The following is a 21,442-nucleotide window of genomic DNA, read 5'->3' as shown; positions in this document are numbered from 1 at the left end:
ATGACGTCACTAAAACAGTTTTTTGACTAACCTCCGCCCACAGGAATACACAAGAGTTGCGTTTGTAGCGTGTGTTTGTCGCCATGTCGTCGAAACCATAGACATCATCGAAACGCTGTTATTTTCATCCCGTAGTCCAATCACTGGGTCTGATTCCGGCTCAAATTGATAGGTCTATGGCTCTGGGTTCGCTAAGCTGCTGTCGAATCACAACACAGGAACCGCTGGCACAATCAGAACTCATTACGTATTTCTGAAGGAGGGACTTCATAGAACAAGGAAGTCATCAGCCCGTTTTTATGACAGTGGAAACAGCGATATACAGATAAGTAAATGATGTGAAAAATACTGTGTTTTTTTACACGCGAAACATGAACACATGTTATATTGCACACTATAAACACAATCAAGGCTTCAAAAAACCACGAAAAACGGGACCTTTAAAGATTTTATAATTCTCTTCATTTTGGTGCAGCCATGCATCAAGAAATCATTGTTTGTGGTTTCAAAGGAAGAGAAGTAATAAAAAGATAATTTTTAAGAGATGATCTGATTTCTAACTGAATGTTGTTTAGTTAGATGTTTAATTTTTATATTCAGTAGTAATGTTTTAAAATGTTAGTGTTAACACTATGTTATCAACATCTTGTTAAACTTTTAATTGAGTATCTGTAACAGTAGCGTATAGCTGACCACTTGAGCCACACACAGATCTCAACATTCAGCATGCAAACCACAACAATGGTGACAATACAATTTTATTTAAAGTAAAATAAGTACTCTCTACAGTTCTTCTTTTAGTTAGTAGTACTCTCATGTAAGTGAACTATACTAACAAAGCTTTTGTCAGTACAACATACTATTCTTCTTTCACTTTACTTGAAGAAAATGTGGAAACCGATTGCACATAGTTTTTTAAGTCTACGTAGCATAAAATGGCAGATTAAAGCCATGTTGAGAATAATAGTATTTAAGATGTTTGCAGAACACAATATAACACTGTTAGTTAAATGGAATTTCTCGTGTAATCTTACTATTAAATCTTAAGTAAGATTAGTAAATATTCTAGAGTATGTTAACTAGAATTGACATTAAACTAACTTGATATTTATTACTTAATTTACTTGGGAAGAGTTAGATTTCTTTACTTTTAATAGATTATTAATTTAACTTCATTTTGCGTTGCAAAAATAAGGCAATCGGTTTCCAAACTTTTTTTAAGTAAACTGAACTTGTTAGAATTTACAGTGTACAGCTCTAACATGTTGAATATGTTCGAAGGTGTTGGAATATATGAGAATGTCGTCTATATATACAATGACCCAATGGTTGAGCATGTCCCGGAAGACATCGGTGACGAATGACTGGAACACAGAAGGACTGTTGGCCAATCAGAACAGCATAACAAGGGTTTCAAAGTGACCAGTGGCTGTGGAGAAGGCTGTCTTCCATTCATCACCCTCTCTGATGCGAATCAAGTTGTAGGCACTCTGAAGATCCAGTTTGGTGAAATATTTGGCCCTTCTTAATTGCTCGAGAGCTGCGGGTACCAAAGGCAAGTTGATTACAGAATGTTGTAATAACAAATCATGAAAATAATTTTTTATAGTATGATAATCAAAAACTAAGAAGATTGAAGAATCTATCTATCTGTCTATCTATCTGTATACTGGATATGCTTATATGCATATAACGCTTCTGATATCTCAAGCAGAAGATCAGGACTGACTGGGTGTGTCTGTAGTCTGTGAAATCGAGTCATTTCTCTGGAGCAGCAGTTGTGTAGAGTCATGCCTTTTTGTGGCTTCATCTCTCCAGTCCATGCATAGGATTTAGCTTATATTTGTGGTAATTGGAATTTTTGGATTTGGTTATTTTGGCAACTTCTTCACAGGTACGTGCATTAGATGTTTTTAGATGAATTTTATCATATGTATTATTATAATTTGTTATAATGACATTGCTGTTAAAAATATCTATTTGTAGATGGTGCTAAAGAATTTATCTCTTCCTTTAGGCAGACATGGCAAACCAGACCAATTATCTAAAAATTTGTTCCTTATGGGTCTTTGCTCAATAATATACAGTATATGTTCAAATGCTGTGTTTGGTGTTTTTTAAGGTCGCATTTAAGTGATCAAGACTTTGAATTAAACAGGCTTTTATCAATAACATCAACAGCTGTAACTGAAAAAAAATTCTAACATCCCTTTGTTTGCATAAATTTGCATATCGTCCTCATTTTTCTTTGCATGTCTGTACATATTTATCCAGTTTGTGTCATGGTTGAGTTCTTTGGGTTCCTGCACTGAATTATGCTATTCTTACTCAAACTCAGTGCTTTTAGCTTGATCACTAAGTACATTTTACTGCAGATATCAGATGTGCATTTTTATTATCTATTTAACCTTGGATAATCAATACCAGATTGTGTTATAAAATGAACATTTATTCAACTAATGAATAGAGGATGGTTTTGACTGTTTAGTGTTTTAGATACAAATAAGAAAAAAATATCCCAATTATTTATTTATTTAGATATGTCCAACAGTGGACACAAATGATGAGCATTTCTGCTACATTGTAAATGATGTTCTGCGTTCAGCAGTAATCTGTGGTGGAAATGACTTTGCGGAAATGACCATTTTTACATTTTAGAATAAAAAATGGCCAACCCCTTTGTTTTTGTTATGGTAAATCTCATAACCATCATTTTATGTATCCTAAATACACACATTTAAGCAATATTTTCCTTTTTCTCATAATTTGACAAATACGTAATACATTTTACAAGCAAATACTAACATTTCATGTTTAATTCAATGTTTTACTTGCAGATTCTTTGTAAAACGAACTAGCAATTTCTGAGGGAAAAATGTTTCTTCACCATTTTATAGCTTCATTTGAAACTATGCACAATATAAAATATTAGTGACATAAAATGTAAGTGACATTTTCCTTGATTTTTCATTATTTTCTTCACACATTACAACTCTTCACTGTCTTCATGATAAACAAGTACACAATCTTTGGTAAAACCTTTATTAAGAGCTAAATTGTTTGTGATGGAAATAATGTTACAACTGAGATGAAAAATTCATCTAAATCATCTTCACATAGTAAATAATGAAATGGTGTAGGCCTGTGTTTATTTCAACCGTTGTTTAGATCATCATTTAAATATGAAATTCATACTGTATCATGGATTTTCATGCCCCTCTGCTTTCAAAGTTACAGTTCTCACAGTTGCTTTGGCTCAACAGTCTCTATAACAAGGGTTAGTTCACCCAAAAATGAAAATTCTGTCATTAATTACTCACCTTCATGTCGTTCCACAGCCGTAAGACTTTCTTTCTTCTTCAGAACACAAATTAAGATATTTTCATAAAATCTGATGGCTCAGTGAGGCCTGCATTGCCAGCAAGATAATTAACACTTTCAATCTCCCAGAAAGCTACTGAAGACATATTTAAAACAAGTCATGTGACTACAGTGGTTCAACCTTAATGTGACGAAAACACTTTTTGTGCACCAAAAAAAATAAAAATAAATAAATAATAATGATTTTATTCAGCAATATCTAGTGATGGGCAATTTCAAAACACTGCTTCATGAAGCTTCAGAGCTTTACAAATCTTTTATTTCGAATTAGTGATTTGGAGCGTTACATTGGCTGAGGTTACAGTGACGGGTAGGTTTAGGGATCAGTGTTTGGTGTAGGCAATCGTCACTGTGATTAACATGACCAATGAAATCTTTAGAATCGCCTCCAGGGAGGGATTTCCGCTGAACTTGTTTGGGGGGAAAAAATAAATCACGCACCAAAAACTGGGCAATTTGCTTAAACAATTAAGAAATTCAAATCTGGTGTGAACACGAAAATAAGGGCCAGTATTATCTCAACAGGGCAAATTAGCGTCAGACCACAAACCCATAAAAGTGCCAATGGGAAATGACAAAAAGCTCTGCGCGTGATTTACTGACAATGTGCAAACTAAAGTGGTGTTAAGTGTAGGCAAGTATGGTGTCCCATACTCAACATTTGTGCTCTGTATTTCACCCATCCAAGTGCACACTCACAGCAGTGAGAATTGAACACACACACCCAAAGCAGTGGAAAGCTATTTTTGCTGTGGCACGCGGGGAGCGATTGAGGGTTTGGTGCCTTGCTCAAGGGGACCTCAGGTGTGGGTAATGAGAGTGGAAGAGAGTGTTGTTCATTTACTCCCATCACCTACATTTCCTGCCGGAGTCTCGAACGTGTGACCTTCGAGTTACAAGTCCGACTCCAAGGACCAAGGGCCATTAGGCCACAACTGCCTGAAAAAATGTAATTAATGAAAATGAAATTAAAGAACACAGACACAGATGTCATGTGCACTTCAGAATTACAATTTCCTGATAATTTGCTCACCCCCATGTCATTCAAGATGTTTATGTCTTTCTTTCTTCAGTCAAAAAGAAATTATGGTTTTTGAGGAAAACATTCCAGGATTTTTCTCCATATAGTGGACTTTAACGGCGTACAACAGGCTCTACGTGATCCCAGACAAGGAATAATGGTTTTATCTAGTAAAACAATCGGTCATTTTCTCAAAAAAAAAAAAGTATATACTTTTTAACCACAAATGCTCATCTTGCACTACGTCATGCATGATCTTTCTAACATGATTATGTAATGCGTGGCGCATCGCAGATCTAGTGCAAGACGAGCACTTGTGGTTAAAATCTTTTTTTTTAGAAAATGACCGATTGTTTTGCTTGATAAGACCCTTATTCCTCGTCTGGGATTGTGTAGAGCCCGTTGAAGCTGGACTGAAACTGCAATTTTGACCTTCAACCCGTTGGTAGCCACTGAAGTCTGCTATATGGAAAAAAATCCTGGAATGTTTTCCTCAAAAACCTTAATTTCTTTTCAACTGAAGAAAGAAAGACAATGAACATCTTGGATGACATCGGGGTGAAAATTATCAGGAAATTTTAATTCTGAAGTGAACTAATCCTTTAATTAAAATGACAATTAAATTAAAGAACACAGATGTCAAGTGCTTAAGACAAGCTCCCCCTGCGGTGAAAATCAAGTTTTTCTCTCTATTTGTGTTAGTCTTAGAGTCTTAGAGCTGAAACATGACAAACTACGGCCCAGGTCAGGAAGCAGACAGACTGGCTAAACCGACCGTCTGCTAGCTGCCTCACGTTACAGAAGTCAGATAAATCCCAACACATAGAAACTCTTGCACCTAGATATTATCAAATAGAGACTGTGTCTGTACCCCGAATTAATAAAAACAAAAAACTTCCAAACCCATTTAATGGAAAAAATTTAATTGATGTTCAACAAATAAAAAATCGAGATAATAATGATAAACAAATGATAAAGCTTGGATTGTTAAATATTAGATCACTTTCTTCAAAAGCACTTATTGTAAATGATATTATCACAGACAATAATCTAGATGTGCTGTGTTTGACAGAAACCTGGCTAAAACCGGACGATTACATTACTTTAAATGAGTCTAGCCCTCAAGGTTATGATTATCGACACAATCCTCGACAGAAAGGCAAAGGGGGAGGTGTTGCTGTAATTTATAGTAATATTTACAGTATTAGTCAAAAGTCTTTCAAATATAATTCCTTCGAAGTGATGGTGCTTTACGTAACATTATGTAAGTTGACATTTGTGTTGGCTACTGTATACAGGCCACCAGGACACCATACAGACTTTATCAAAGAATTTGCTGATTTTCTATCAGAGTTAGTCCGACGTGATATTTCTGTAACGTTTACATTACACCTTCACTGTCGTTTTGCTTTTTATAGAAATAAAAACCATTTAATTCAGTTGGATAACGGCCGCCGCCGCTCCATATTTACAGAGTATGCGTGATCATGAAAGTGAAAGTTATTGCGCGTAGATAAAGTCCTTGTTGTTGGTGATTTTAATATCCATGTAGATAATAAAAAAGACTCATTGGGATTGGCATTTACGGACATTCTAAATTCTATTGGTATTAGACAACACGTGTCAGGACCCACTCATTGTCGTAATCATACTTTAGATCTAATATTGTCACATGGAATCGATATTGACGCCGTTGAAATTCTGCAGCAGAGTGACGACATCTCAGATCATTATCTAGTCTTGTGTATACTACATTTAGTCAAAGAGGCTAAACTGCCTCCCTGCCATAAATATGGTAGAACCATCTCTTCTACCACTAAAGATCGCTTTATAAATAATCTTCCTGATCAGTTTCATCACCTTAGCATACCAGACAGCTTAGAAGACCTCGATGTTGCAACAGAAACTATTGCCTCTGTCCTTTCCAGCACATTAGATTCAGTCGCTCCTTTGCGTTTAAAAAAGATTAAGGAATTTAATCCAACACCATGGTACAGTGAGCACACTCGGGCCCTAAAAACTGCAGCCAGAAAAATGGAACGTAGCTGGAAGAAAACAAAACTAGAAGTATTTCGCATTTTCTGGAGAGAGAAAATGATTGAGTACAGAAAGGCCTTAAAAACTGCCAGATCTGCCTATTTTTCAAAACTCTTAGAAGAAAATAAACACAACCCTAGGTATTTATTTGATACAGTGGCTAAATTAACAAGAAATAAAGCTTCAACTTCTGATATTTCCAAAGAGCACAGCAGTAATGACTTTATGAACTTCTTTACTTGCAAGATTGATAATATTAGAGAGAAAATTATAACCATGCAACCGTCTACTACAGTATCGTGTCAGACATTGCATTGTAGTGTCCCTAAGGAAAAATTCATTTCATTTACTGCTTTAGGAGAGGAAGAATTGTCTAAACTTGTTAAATCATCAAAATCAACAACATGTATGTTAGACCCTATACCGACTAAGCTATTGAAAGAGATGCTTCCAGAGGTCATAGATCCTCTTCTTAATATTGTTAATTCATCTTTGTCATTAGGATACGTACCAAAAACTTTTAAGCTGGCTATTATTAAACCTCTTATTAAAAAACCACAACTTGATCCTAAAGAATTAGTCAATTACAGGCCGATCTCAAATCTTACTTTTCTGTCAAAAATACTAGAAAAGGCAGTTTCATCGCAACTATGTTCCTTTTTAGAAAGAAATAATATCTGTGAGGATTTCCAGTCAGGATTTAGACCGTACCATAGTACTGAGACTGCTCTCATTAGAGTTACTAATGATTTGCTCTTATCATCAGATCGTGGTTGTATCTCTCTATTAGTGTTACTGGATCTTAGTGCTGCATTTGACACTATTGATCACAATATTCTTCTAAACAGACTCGAAAATTATGTTGGCATTAGTGGAATTGCATTGGCATGGTTCAAATCATACTTATCTGACCGTTATCAGTTTGTAGTAGTAAACGATGAGATGTCATATCAATCACAAGTTAAATATGGAGTACCGCAAGGCTCAGTACTAGGACCGTTGCTTTTCACTCTGTACATGCTACCCTTGGGAGATATCATTAGGAAGCATGGCATTAGTTTTCACTGTTATGCTGATGATACTCAGCTCTATATTTCTTCGCACCCTGACGAAACTTACCAATTCACAAAATTAACAGAATGCATAGCTGATATAAAAACTGGATGACCAGTAATTTCCTACTACTAAATTCAGAAAAAACAGAGATTCTAATTTTTGGACCAAAAACTTCTTCACGTAATAACCTAGGATACTGTCTAACACTTGATGGCTGCTCTGTTAAATCTTTGTCGTCAGTAAGGAACCTGGGTGTGCTCTTTGATACCAATCTTTCATTTGAAGGCCATGTTACTAGCATCTGTAAAACTGCTTTCTTCCATCTTAAAAATATATCTAAACTACGACATATGCTCTCAATGAAGAATGCAGAACAGTTAGTTCATGCATTCATGACCTCAAGGTTAGACTACTGTAACGCTCTACTGGGTGGTTGTTCCTCCCGCTTGATAAATAAACTACAGCTCGTACAAAATGCAGCAGCTAGAGTTCTTACTAGAACTAGGAAGTATGACCATATTAGCCCAGTTCTGTCATCACTGCATTGGCTTCCTGTTAAACATCGGATAGATTTTAAAATCTTGCTAATTACTTACAAAGCACTAAATGGTTTAGCCCCCCAGTACCTAAGCGAGCTCTTAATGCATTATAGTCCTTCACATTTATTGCGATCTCAGAATTCAGGCCAGCTGATAATACCTAGAATATCGAAATCAACTGCAGGTGGTAGATCCTTCTCCTATTTGGCACCTAAACTGTGGAACAACCTTCCTAGCATTGTTCGGGATGCAGACACACTCTGTCAGTTTAAATCTAGACTAAAAACGCATCTCTTTAACCTGGCATACACATAACACATTATATATTTATATTTTCAAATCCGTTAAAGGATTATTAGGCTGCATAAATTAGTTCAGCCGGAACCGGGAACACTTCCTATAACACCAGATGTACTTGTTACATCAGAAAAAGAATGGCATCTACGCTAATATTAGTCTTTCTGTTTATCCCGAGGTTTACCGTAGTCAACCGGATCTGGGCCGTATCCAGCTGAGACCAAGGACCGGTGCCTTGACACGACCACAACGCAGCCCTGTATCAGCAGAGATCGAGTCAACTAGATCATCCATTGTGAAGACATCATCAACACGACAGCCAGTGCCACAGTTTCCTCAAAATTATAATCACGATTATTAATCATGTTTATTCTATCAAAAGAGTAATGTAACTATGGCTATTTTGCAAGTTCTTTACCAACCTACACCTCACCCAAAAGGCCTGTAGGTGGCACAAAGACTTAAATTTAACCAACTATGATAACTTCGTTAGATGGTAAATCAATACAAAACATGGTTTTGGTGAGCGCTTTGTAATATGTATTCACATTAGATTTTAAAGCAACACAATTCGTTTGCAATAAGACAAACCAGATTCAAATTGCCCGGCAAATTCGTAAAGCAAAGAACAATCATTTCTAGCTGATCAACATTATGAAAACTGGTAAAACCTTTAGGAACTTCAAAAGATAAAACAGCGAAATTCCTAATATTACTTCCAATATTTCCAAATTATGTTCATTTTCATAGAGCGGGCCAATATCGTGACGATTATTTAAAATCAATCGAGAGAAGCAGATATCGTTATCGTGATAAAATACGATTAATCGTGCAGCCCTAATTTAATTTAATTTGACTTGACATTTGATATTCAACAGTATCCTTGACATTTATTCAACAGTGCTTTTGATCTGCCTGCATTGACACTATTCTTTAAAAGGAAAAAGTATATACCAATTATCAATGTAAAGCTGCTTTGACACAATCTGCATTGTAAAAAGCGCTATATAAATGAAGGTGACTTGACTTGACTTGACATCGTAGAGATTTTAAAATCTTGCAAATTACTTACAAAGCACTAAATGGTTTAGCTCCCCAGTACCTGAGCGAGCTCTTAATGCTTTATAGTCCTTCACGTCTATTGCATCTATCTCAGAATTCAGGCCAGCTGATAATACCTAGAATATCAAAATCCGCAGGCGGTAGATCCTTCTCCTATTTGGCACCTAAACTCTGGAACAATCTTCCTAGCATTGTTAGGGAAGCAGACACACTCTGTCAATTTAAATCTAGACTAAAAACACATCTCTTTAACCTGGCATACACAAACCATTATCAATTTATATTTTCAAATCCGTTAAAGGATTATTAGGCTGCATAAATTACGCCGGAACTGGGAACACTTCCTATAACACCAGATGTACTCGTTACATCAGAAGAAGAATGGCATCTACGCTAATGTTAGTCTCTCTGTTTATCCCGAGGTTTACCGTAGACAACCGGATCCGGGCCGTATCCAGGTGAGATTGAGGACCTACGCCTTGACACGACCACAACGCACCCCTGAAGTATCAGCAGAGATTAAGTCAACTAGATCATCCATTGTGAAGGCCTCATCGACACGACAGCCAGTGGCACAGTTCCTCAACAAACCGTCCATACCGGCATGATGAATATGACCCTCAACTAGATTGAACTGGAATAAATACTTTGAACGTTGCGATCCTATCGGACTTATGATAGCTACCTGAATCGTAACAAAGCATTGTTCGCCAGAGGAGAACTGCCCCCCCGAATAAGCCTGGTTTCTCCCAAGGTTTTTTTTCTCCTCCATTTTAACACCTATTTGCCACTTGTTTGCCACCTGATGTCACCTGTTGGAGTTTGGGTTCCTTGCCGCTGTCGCCTTTGGCTTGCTTAGTTGGGGACACTTGACATTTGACTTGACATTTGATATTCAACAGTGCTTTGATCTGCCTGCATTGACACTATTCTTTAAGAGCTTATATACCAGTTATCACTGTAAAGCTGCTTTAACACAATCTACATTGTAAAAAGTGCTATATAAATAAAGGTGACTTGACTTGACTTGGTGTTGCATTAAGAAAATCTATGTGGAATTTCATCAGTCAATACCATTGCTGAGTATTTTCTCCTTAAAATGGCAGTGAACACACAAACATGTAACCAATCTCGTCAACATGCGTGTCTTTTCTCCACTGACTTTCTATGATGGGGTGTCCAATCCTACTGGAGGGCCAACGTCCTGCACACTTTAGCTCCAACCTGTTCCAACACACTTGCTTGAAATTTTCTAGTGCAGAGATCTTCAACATAGCTGTGCTGGCTGGGGCTGTCCTGCAAAATTTATTTCCAACCTGCTTCAGCACACCTGCCTGTGATTTTCAAGCAATCCAGAAGAGCTTAATTAGCTGGTTCAGGTGTGTTTGATTAGGGTTGGAGCTAAACTCTGCAGGACACTCTGCAGGCTCTGTTTGAAATAATTTATTATACTCTCATTCATTATTCCCTAAATTAATGCACTAATATAGTTCACTTGAGGAAGTACGGAGCCCCGCATATGACATGCAAGAAAAAAAATTAAATCGTGCGCACGTTTTAGTAAATTGAGGGAATGAATTAGTAAATTGTGCACACGATTTAGCCTACTATTTTTTTCCTGCATGTCATGTCCGGGGCTCCGTAGAAGTGAATGAAAATTCGTAAGCAAAATTCGGACACTGTATAGTTTGTGCTTGCTGTTTAATAATCACTTGAAACTTAGCAAACTGGCAGCAGTAATGAAAAGATTTATTTTGATCCCTGTTGTGGAAACTAGCATGTATAAACCTTAATTAAACAATTTAATAATCAATTAAAAAAAGTTATGATATTACGCTGTAGCCACATTGGACCAGGATGGATGGATGGATGATTCAGCTGCGGGCTCCATCTTCTGGTGAGATATGGGAATTATCGTTATGCGTCAGATGTTGTAGCGAAATATAAAACGCATTCCCATTCTGACACATCGACTCTGTATAATTCACTCTTCCTCTTCTACTTCTGAAACAGTTTCAGGTTCAAACATATATGGCTAGATTAAACCAAAATTTCCACGTTTAGCATTTACAACAGTTGGGTTGTCCGAGCTGGTGTGATTGAGTGGAGGCGGAGACCAATTTACATATTCATGGTTCCACTACCAAATAAAGTTCCATTCAAGCCATTTTAAGGCATGAAAGAGTCATTTTCACAGGAAAAAAAAAAAAAAGTTTAAATATGTAATTTTGATGATCAAAGGTGAATTTTAAAGAGATAGTTCACCCAAAAATGAAAATTGTCATAATTTACTCAACCTCATGTTGTTTCTAACCTGTATGAGTTTCTTTGTTTTGCTGAACAAAGAAGAAGATGTTGATAACCTCCTCCTATGTTGTCATCTGCTTGAATACTGACATTCTTTAAAATACACTGTGTGCAGAATTATTAGGCAAGCTGACTTTCTGATCATATTTTTTTTCCAAGCACATTTTACCAATTTCAATCCACATCAATCTTAATAAGTATATTAATAATGTTTTTAATCATTTATAAGTGATATATAATTGTTCATGAAGGCTGGAAATGAAAAAACGCTTTATATTCAGGTGTGCAGAATTATTAGGCAGGTTTGCTTTTACAGGCAAAATGAGCCAAAAAAGAGATTTAACTCAGACTGAAAAGTCAAAAATGATTAAATACTCACGAGAAGGACGCAATACTAATGCAATACTAGAAATTGCAAAGTTAAAGCATGACCAAGGGAAAGCAAAATGCTCATTGGGTCAGCGGGGTCATACAAAAACAGGTGGAAAAGAAAAGACACATGTTAACTGCAAAAGAGTTAAGAATTAAGGTGAAGAGTTAAGTGTGAAACCATCAGGAACCCTTTAGTCTCCAGCGCCACCATTTTCCAGAACTGCAACCTACCTGGAGTCTCCAGAAGTGCAAGGTGTCAAGATCTCAGAGACTTAGGTTAGCTAAAGAATCCTAAAAAATGACCCGCTTTTAATAAGAATCACAAGCGGAAGTGTTATAAAATACATGAAGACTGGGTTTTTATAGGCCTTATAGACAGACAGATTGAGAGTGACTCCTGAAGGACCAGCACCACATCCTCTTTTACCACTGTTTGAAGAATTTATCTTCCAGAATCTGGTAGTAAGTTTTGGAAGATCATTTTTAGTCCATCTCTGCAAGACGGATATTTCAGGATTAGAGAGGGACTAAAAGTGAACTCCCACACTTTACTGCCAGATTCTGGAAGATAAATTCTTCAAACAGTGGTACAAGAGGATGTGGTGCTGGTCCTTCAGGAGTCACTCTCAAGCTGTCTGTCTATAAAGCCTATAAAAACCCAGTCTTCATGTATTTCACAACACTTCAGCTTGTGATTCTTATTAAGTGTGGGTCATTTTTTAGGATTATTTAGCTAACCTAAGTCTCTGAGATCCTGGCACCTTGCACTTCTGAAGACTCCAGGTAGGTTGCAGTTCTGGAAAATGGTGGCGGTGGAGACTAAAGGGTTCCTGATGGTTTCACACTTAATTCTTCACCTTAATTCTTAACTCTTTTGCAGTTAACATGTCTTTTCTTTTCCACCTGATTTTGTATGACCCCGCTGACCCAATGAGCATTTTGCTTTCCCTTGGTCATGCTTTAACTTTGCAATTTCTAGTATTGCATTAGTATTGCGTCCTTCTCATGAGTATTTAATCATTTTTGACTTTTCAGTCTGAGTTAAATCTCTTTTTTGGCTCATTTTGCCTGTAAAAGCAAACCTGCCTAATAATTCTGCACACCTGAATATAAGGCATTTTTCATTTCCAGCCTTCATGAACAATTATATATCACTTATAAATGATTAAAAACAATATTAATAGTAGTTATTAAGATTGATGTGGATTGGAATTGGTAAAATGTGCTTAGAAAAAAAATATGATCAGAAAATCAACTTGCCTAATAATTCTGCACACAGTGTATCTTCTTTTGTTTGAGGGTGAGTAAATTATACATTTTTTTCCTTATTTTTGGGCAAACTATCCCAAAAAAACTTACTGTTTTGAGACAAATAATTCTCATTTGAAAATTTAGCCAAAGCGATTGAGGAAAAACTGTATATGATAAAGGCATTGTAAAAAGATTGTGAAATAAAGTTTAAAATCTGTTTTAATCAAAATCCACCCTTGGGACATAGTGACTGAAATTGAACATACAACCATTAGGCTGTCTAATTTGAAAATGATTCAAATTCCGTATCAATCATAAATGTGATCTGTTTGATTTACTGTATGTCTTGTTCACAGAATTCCCGACTCAACCATGGGGCATCAGAATGAATGGAATAACACGAATAACTGCACCATCAGTGAATTCAAGAACACCGTCTACCCAATGTCTATCTGTTCATCTTTTCCCTTGGGCTTGTTGGCAACCTCATGTCCTGTTCTTCTTCATTTCCTCTGCATTGAGAAGAAAGGCATCTTTTTTCTCCAGTAAACATCCTCATGCTCAATCTCCTTATATCTGATCTGATGATGGTGTGCTCTTTGCCCTTCCGAGCCGCTTACTATCTCATGAAATCCGACTGGGTCTTCGGAGACATCACCTGTCGGATCATGTCCTACGTCTTCTATATCAACATGTATGGCAGTGTCTACTTCCTCGCGGTTCTGAGCATGGTTCGCTTCGTGGCCATTGTGAAGCCGTTCGCATACGTGCGCTGGCAAAATTCTCGGAGAGCCTGGGTGATAAGCATCGTCATCTGGCTGATCGTGTCCCTGATGTCCATCCCGCTTCTAGCAGCTGGAACTTGGAAAGAGTCTGGACAGATCAAATGCCTGGAACTGAACCCGTCCAATTTGAAGATCATTATCATGTTGAATCGATGCGTCTTCTTTTTAGGCTTCATTATGCCCTTCGCGGTCATTTCGGTCTGTTACATACACCAGATGTACTCGTTACATCAGAAGAAGAATGGCATCTACGCTAATATTAGTCTCTCTGTTTATCCCGAGGTTTACCGTAGTCAACCGGATCTGGGCCGTAAGGTGAGATTGAGGACCTATGCCTTGACACGACCACAATGCACCCCTGAAGTATCAGCAGAGATTAAGTCAACTAGATCATCCATTGTGAAGGCCTCATCGACTCGACAGCCAGTGGCACAGCTCATCAACAAACCATCCATACCAGCATGATGAATACGAACCTCAACTAAATTGAACCTGGATAAATACTTTGAATGTTACGATCCTATCGGACTTATGATAGCTACCTGAATCGTAACAAAGCATTGTTCACCAGAGGAGAACTGGCCTCCCGAATAAGCCTGGTTTCTCCCAAGGTTTTTCTTTCTCCATTTTAACACCTATTTGCCACCTGTTTGCCACCTGATGTCACCTGTTGGAGTTTGGGTTCCTTGCCACTGTCGCCTTTGGCTTGCTTAGTTGGGGACACTTGACATTTGATATTCAACAGTCCTTTGCATCTGCCTGCATTGACACCATTTTCTTTAAGAGCTGCTATGCAGCCAAAATTATATACCAGTTATCATTGTAAGGGGCCGTTCACACAGAATGCGTCTTTGCGTCTAAAAACGTGGTTTTAAAAAAAAAAAAAAGCGCAGCATAGAATGCAAGAGTCTCGAGACACGCCTTTGAGACGTGATGCAATAACGACAATAATGGAAATAATAGAAATAGGCAAACTGCAGAATTTACAGATACAAGTTTTGACATGGAAAAAAAGAAAATAAGATAATAATGAGCGCCTCCTCCGCCATGTTGCCATTATATAAAACGGTTGTCATGCCAACTCGCAACGCTTGCCCCGCCGCCAAGTTCTTCTGATTGGTCCACTGTTTTGGAACTGACATTGATGAGCGGCGCTGCGTGTAAAATTTGAAATTCTTTTAAAGGCCCTTTCACACAGGACGCGGTATGCGCTGCGCTGCGCTATGAAACCCATTTGTTTCAATGGCTTGCGCCGCGCGAGGACTGCGTCGACCAAAGCGCAGACGCAGCGGAGCGCAGCATGCGCGCACGCCGCGGTCAAAGTTCAAAATAGTTCAACTTTTGCCGCTGCGCTCTGTGACGATTACCCGCGCGACCAATAGCAACGGGGCATCCAAACAATCGGAAAGCAAAATGGATGAACAGCTATTTAACGTTACTGAGTTGGAATTTCCAGAGCTGTACAATACAAGTTTGCTGGTCGTATAGTTTGCATGACAGACACTGTCAAGAGCTGCTCTCTTTCTTCTTCTTACAAGCAGGGCTATTGTATTGCTATTGCTCACTTCTTAGCACGGGACATATACTTTGCTGCTGACCGAAAGGTAGAACAACAATCAAATGACTAATTGACTATGTATAAAACTCCTGATTCAAGTTTGGAAAACCCCACCTACTGTGCTCTGGCCAGCGCAGCGCAAATCGCTTTGTATCTGATGGGGTGCGCTGAACCCAGCGGCGAGCGTAGCGCATACCGCGTCCTGTGTGAAAGGGCCTTAACGGTCATGCACGTCCGTCAAGCGCGTGTTTACACAGAAAAACAATGGGAAAGTAGCGCATTGGAATAGAAAAACGCGTTCTGTGTGAACGGCCCCTAAAGCTGCTTTAACACAATCTACATTGTAAAAAGTGCTATATAAATAAAGGTGACTTGACTTGACTTGGTGTTGCATTAAGAAAATCTATGTGGAATTTCATCAGTTAATACCATTGCTGAGTATTTTCTCCTTAAAATGTCAATGAACACACAAACATGTAACCAATCTCGTCAACATGCGTGGCTTTTCTCCACTGACTTTCTATGATAGGGTGTCGAATCCTACTGGAGGGCCAACGTCCTGCTCACTTTAGCTCCAACCTGTTCCAACACACTAGCTTGAAATTTTCTAGTGCAGAGATCTTCAACATAGCTGTGCTGGCTGGGGCTGTCCTGCAAAATTTATGTCCAACCTGCTTCAGCACACCTGCCTGTGATTTTCAAGCAATCCAGAAGAGCTTAATTAGCTGGTTCAGGTGTGTTTGATTAGGGTTGGAGCTAAACTCTGCAGGACAATCTGCAGGCTCTGTTTGAAATAATTTATTATACTCTCATTCATTATTCCCTAAATTAATGCACTAATATGGTTCACTTGAGGAAGTACGGAGCCCCGCATATGACATGCAAGAAAAAAAATTAAATCATGCGCACGATTTACTAATTCGTTCCCTCGATATACTAAATCGTTCGCATGCGCATTATATTTAAATCGAGGGAATGAATTAGTAAATCGTGCGCACGATTTAGCCTACTATTTTTTTCCTGCATGTCATGTCCTGGGCTCCGTAGAAGTGAATGAAAATGCGTGAGCAAATTCGGACACTGTATAGTTTGTGCTTGCTGTTTAATAATCACTTGAAACTTAGCAAACTGGCAGCAGTAATGAAAAGATTTATTTTGATCCCTGTTGTGGAAACTAGCAGGTATAAACCTTAATTAAACAATTTAATAATCAATTAAAAAAAGTTATGATATTACGCTGTAGCCACATTGGACCAGGATGGATGGATGGATGATTCAGCTGCGGGCTCCATCTTCTGGCAAGATATGGGAATTATCGTTGTGTCAGACGTTGTAGAGAGCGAAACATAAAACGCATTCCCATTCTGACACATCGACTCTGTATAATTCACTCTTCCTCTTCTACTTCTGAAACAGTTTCAGGTTCAAACATATATGGCTGGATTAAACCAAAATTTCCACGTTTAGCATTTACAACAGTTGGGTTGTCCGAGCTGGTGTGATTGAGTGGAGGCGGAGACCAATTTACATATTCATGGTTCCACTACCAAATAAAGTTCCATTCAAGCCATTTTAAGGCATGAAAGAGTCATTTTCACAGGGAAAAAAAAAAAAAAGTTTAAATATGTCATTTTGATGATCAAAAGTGAATTTTAAAGAGATAGTTCACCCAAAAATTAAAATTGTCATAATTTACTCAACCTCATGTTGTTTCTAACCTGTATGAGTTTCTTTGTTTTGCTGAACAAAGAAGAAGATGTTGATAACCTCCTCCGATGTTGTCATCTGCTTGAATACTGACATTCTTTAAAATATCTTCTTTTGTTTGAGGGTGAGTAAATGATAATTTTTTTTCCTTATTTTTGGGCAAACTATCCCAAAAAAAATTACTGTTTTGAGACAAATAATTCTCATTTGAAAATTGAGCCAAAGCGATTGAGGAAAAACTGTATATGATAAAGGCATTGTAAAAAGATTGTGAAATAAAGTTTAAAATCTGTTTTAATCAAAATCCACCCTTGGGACATAGTGACTGAAATTGAACATACAACCATTAGGCTGTCTAATTTGAAAATGATTCAAATTCCGTATCAATCATAAATGTGATCTGTTTGATTTACTGTATGTCTTGTTCACAGAATTCCCGACCCAACCATGGGGCATCAGAATGAATGGAATAACACGAATAACTGCACCATCAGTGAATTCAAGAACACCGTCTACCCAATTGTCTATCTGTTCATCTTTTCCCTTGGGCTTGTTGGCAACCTCATGTCCCTGTTCTTCTTCATTTCCTCTGCATTGAGAAGAAAGGCATCTTTTTCTCCAGTCAACATCCTCATGCTCAATCTCCTTATATCTGATCTGATGATGGTGTGCTCTTTGCCCTTCCGAGCCGCTTACTATCTCATGAAATCCGACTGGGTCTTCGGAGACATCACCTGTCGGATCATGTCCTACATCTTCTATATCAACATGTATGGCAGTGTCTACTTCCTCACGGTTCTGAGCATGGTTCGCTTCATGGCCATCGTGAAGCCATTCGCATACGTGCGCTGGCAAAATTCTCGGAGAGCCTGGGCAATAAGTATCGTCATCTGGCTGATCGTATCCCTGATGTCCATCCCGCTTCTGGCAACTGGAACTTGGGAAGAGTCTGGACAGATCAAATGCCTGGAACTGAACCCGTCCAATTTGAAGATCATTATCGTGTTGAATCGATGCGTCTTCTTTTTAGGCTTCATTATGCCCTTCGCGGTCATTTCGGTCTGTTACATTTTTGCGGCCTTCTATTTGCTTAAGCTCAAGAAGACCAGGCAGAATAAAAGATCTCAGTTGAATCACAAGAAGTCCTGTTCTCTCGTGATCATAGTTCTGCTGATTTTCCTCACGTGCTTTATGCCGTATCACGTCGTCCGAACTCTGTTTTTGGAGGCGGAGATGAACATTAGAAACAAAGGTTACGGAGAGTCCTGCCATTATATTCAAAGCCTGAGAAAGGCTGCGGTCATCACACACTGTCTGGCTTCCGGAAACAGTTGCTTGGATCCGCTGCTTTTCTTTTTCGTAGGGGAAAACTTTATTAGCTTTTTGCGACAGAAGACAGAGTTAGGATAATTGAACAGAATGTGAAAGTGTCGTAGAAGATAAACAGTGATACAGAGCAACGATTCAGACGGATATAGAGTGCCTGGAACCTGTTGGGACTTGAGAGGGAAATTCCTGGAAAAAAACTATATCTGTGTTGGATCTGTGGTCCCATGCTGGAAGAACTCGATTAACCTCCAGAAAGCCACAATATCCATGTTTCCATGAACTGAGCTAATGTGAATATTGCATAAAACATTACAATAGCGAATAAAGCAGTGTTTGTGTTCAAAAGAACAAAATAGGTAATTTACCAAATCCTTCTGAGGACAGACTTCGTCTCTGGAATTTCAGAATGACTAAAACACATTAGATGCACAGTTGCCAACTCTTGCAAGACAAATAAGCAACCGCAGCTTCAAAAACAAGCCCAAAACAAGCCCAATGTTATTATATTAATTATTATAATCAATATTATTTATTATAAATTCTTATCAATAAATGAGTCTGCAACATATTAAACTGAAACCACTCAGAGTTTGTAAAGCAAAAACACGTTATTTTACAAAAATCATCAAATTACAACAAAGCAGGAGGGTATGCACTATATCCTCCGATCAGCTGTGAACAGAATAGGTTTGGAGATGGAAAAGAAAAAGTGACGTGAAGGCCAAATATGGTGGCCTTCAAATATGGAATTTGTCACCTGCATTTAACCCATCCAAGTTAGTGTTAGCTATGCTGAAAATGTATCGTTTAATGTGTTATTTGATTTAAATGATGTTTATCATGACGCTAACTAATTAGCATCGTATGCTTAGTGTGTACCAGAGTGGGAGAAGCTGTCGCCCTGTTGCTCCACTGATTATTTCCCCTAATTACAGGTATGTTAATCAATCAGTTCTGTTTCAAAAAGAAAAGAGATTTAGTTGACTGATAATGAATGTATATTGTACAGAGAGTGTGTTATGGGAGAAAGAATCGGATTTAATTGTTTATGCTGTCTGTGACGCACGTGGTGCGGCCTGCACATACGGTGCTGAATATATCCCATGTTTTGATACATAATGTGTGAAACATGGGTTTATACATACAAATGGTATTATAATTGTTACTTGTTTTATTATAGGATGTTATATCGTATAAATATTTGAATTAATGCATGTTAATAATGTAATATAGATATTGTATTTTATATAATATTGTAATATACTAATTATTTTATATTATACACTACTGTAATATATTTATTGTAATAGATTAAGAATATTGATCTAATGTATAAGAAAAACAAGATATTTATATATTATAAGCAGTATAATTTATCTACATTTATATCATTCTTTTCCGTTATTGTATAATATCAGTCTACTTGTGTATGGCCGATGACGCATGTGCTTTTCGCTTCTCCCCACAAAATATTCTGTGTGTACCAGAGTGGGAGAAGCTGTCGCCCCGTTGCTCCACTGATTATTTCCCCTAATTACAGTGCTGAAGCTCATCGAGTGGTCGTGTGAGAGTGACCGGTCCAGACACGCTACACTGACAATGTTTGTAAAAATGTGTGTGCCATGTGTGGATGTAGTTTTAAAGGATTAGTTCACTTTCAAATTAAAATTTCCTGATAATTTACTCACCCCCATGTCATCCAAGACGTCCATGTCCTTCTCTCTTCAGTCAAAAAGAAATTAAGGTTTTTGATGGAAGCATTCCAGGATTATTCTCCTTATAGTGGACTTCAGTGGCCTCCAGACGGTTGAAGGTCAAAATGACAGTTTCAGTGCAGCTTCAAAGGGCTTTAAACGATACCAGACGAGGAATAAGGGTCTTTTCTAGAGAAACCATCGCTCATTTTCTAATATATATATATATATATATATATATATATATAGTGTAAATACTGCTAAGTGTATTGCTGCCCTCCTCAGGTCAAAGTTTGAACTAATTGTTATATACTTGCACTAGCATATTGTATATGACAATTTAGTTCAAACTTTGACCTGTGGAGGGCAGTAATATACTTAAGCCGCGCACACACTTAACGATTGTAAGACCGATTATGAATGTAAATTGATATTTATGTCTGATCGCGCTCAAACGCGTCCAGTCAGAGCCAGTTGCGTTCAGTCTGCGATTACAGTTGGTGTTCAAATTCCATGTGTAAGTATATAAATCGGCTCCAGTCGAAGGAAACAATCGGTATGTGTGTTCAGTTCAGTCTTAGAATGTTTCAGCTAATCGTTAGGTGTGTCCCCGGCTTTAGCAGTGTCTACACTGCCAGAATTCTAATAGAGAAGAAGAAGAGAGCTAGTTCAAGATGAGCATTTATGGTTAAAACGTATAACATTTTTATTTATTTATTTTTTTGAAAATGAGCGATGGTTTCTCTAAAAGACCCTTATTCCTAACCTAGGATCAAGTAGAGCTCTTTGAAGTTGCACTGAAACTAATTTTGACCTTCAACCATTTGAGCTCCATTGAAGTCCACTATATGGAGAAAAATCCTGGAATGTTTTCATCAAAAACCTTAAAGGATTAGTCCACTTTTAAATACACTTTTCCTGATAAATTTACTCACCCCCATGTCATCCAAGATGTTCATGTCTTTCTTTCGTCAGTTGAAAAGAAATGAAGGTTTTTGAGGAAAACATTCCAGGATTTTTCTCCTTACAGTGGATTTCAATGGCTA

General features: G+C 37.7%; 1 protein-coding gene and 1 pseudogene across 4 annotated transcripts; both read left to right on the top strand.

Annotated features, from left to right (window-relative positions):
* The first annotated feature begins 424 nt into the window (after positions 1-424).
* On the top strand, positions 425-20,386 carry LOC125249517 (cysteinyl leukotriene receptor 2-like). Of its 4 annotated transcripts, XM_048161826.1 has the most exons (3): positions 425-1,894; positions 14,391-14,603; positions 17,805-20,386. In XM_048161826.1, exon 3 carries the CDS (start codon positions 17,821-17,823, stop codon positions 18,781-18,783), a length of 963 nt encoding a protein of 320 aa, XP_048017783.1. In that variant the 5' UTR covers positions 425-1,894; positions 14,391-14,603; positions 17,805-17,820; the 3' UTR covers positions 18,784-20,386. The 4 variants fall into 4 exon arrangements, with proteins under 4 accessions (XP_048017783.1, XP_048017785.1, XP_048017782.1 ...); XM_048161828.1 differs by lacking the exon at positions 14,391-14,603; XM_048161825.1 differs by lacking the exon at positions 425-1,894 and having other exon boundaries at positions 14,324-14,603.
* On the top strand, positions 13,696-16,267 carry LOC125248247 (annotated as a pseudogene).
* Positions 20,387-21,442: the final 1,056 nt, after the last annotated feature.

This window comes from Megalobrama amblycephala, linkage group LG16 (assembly GCF_018812025.1).
Source record: "Megalobrama amblycephala isolate DHTTF-2021 linkage group LG16, ASM1881202v1, whole genome shotgun sequence".
Taxonomy (NCBI): domain Eukaryota; kingdom Metazoa; phylum Chordata; class Actinopteri; order Cypriniformes; family Xenocyprididae; genus Megalobrama; species Megalobrama amblycephala.
The sequence above is the reverse complement of the archived record's forward strand: the minus strand, read 5'-3'. Positions and strand labels throughout refer to the sequence as shown.

Coding starts and splice junctions, on each gene's coding strand:
- LOC125249517 (XM_048161828.1), top strand. CDS start 17,821: ATGGGGCATCAGAATGAATGGAATAACACGAATAACTGCACCATCAGT.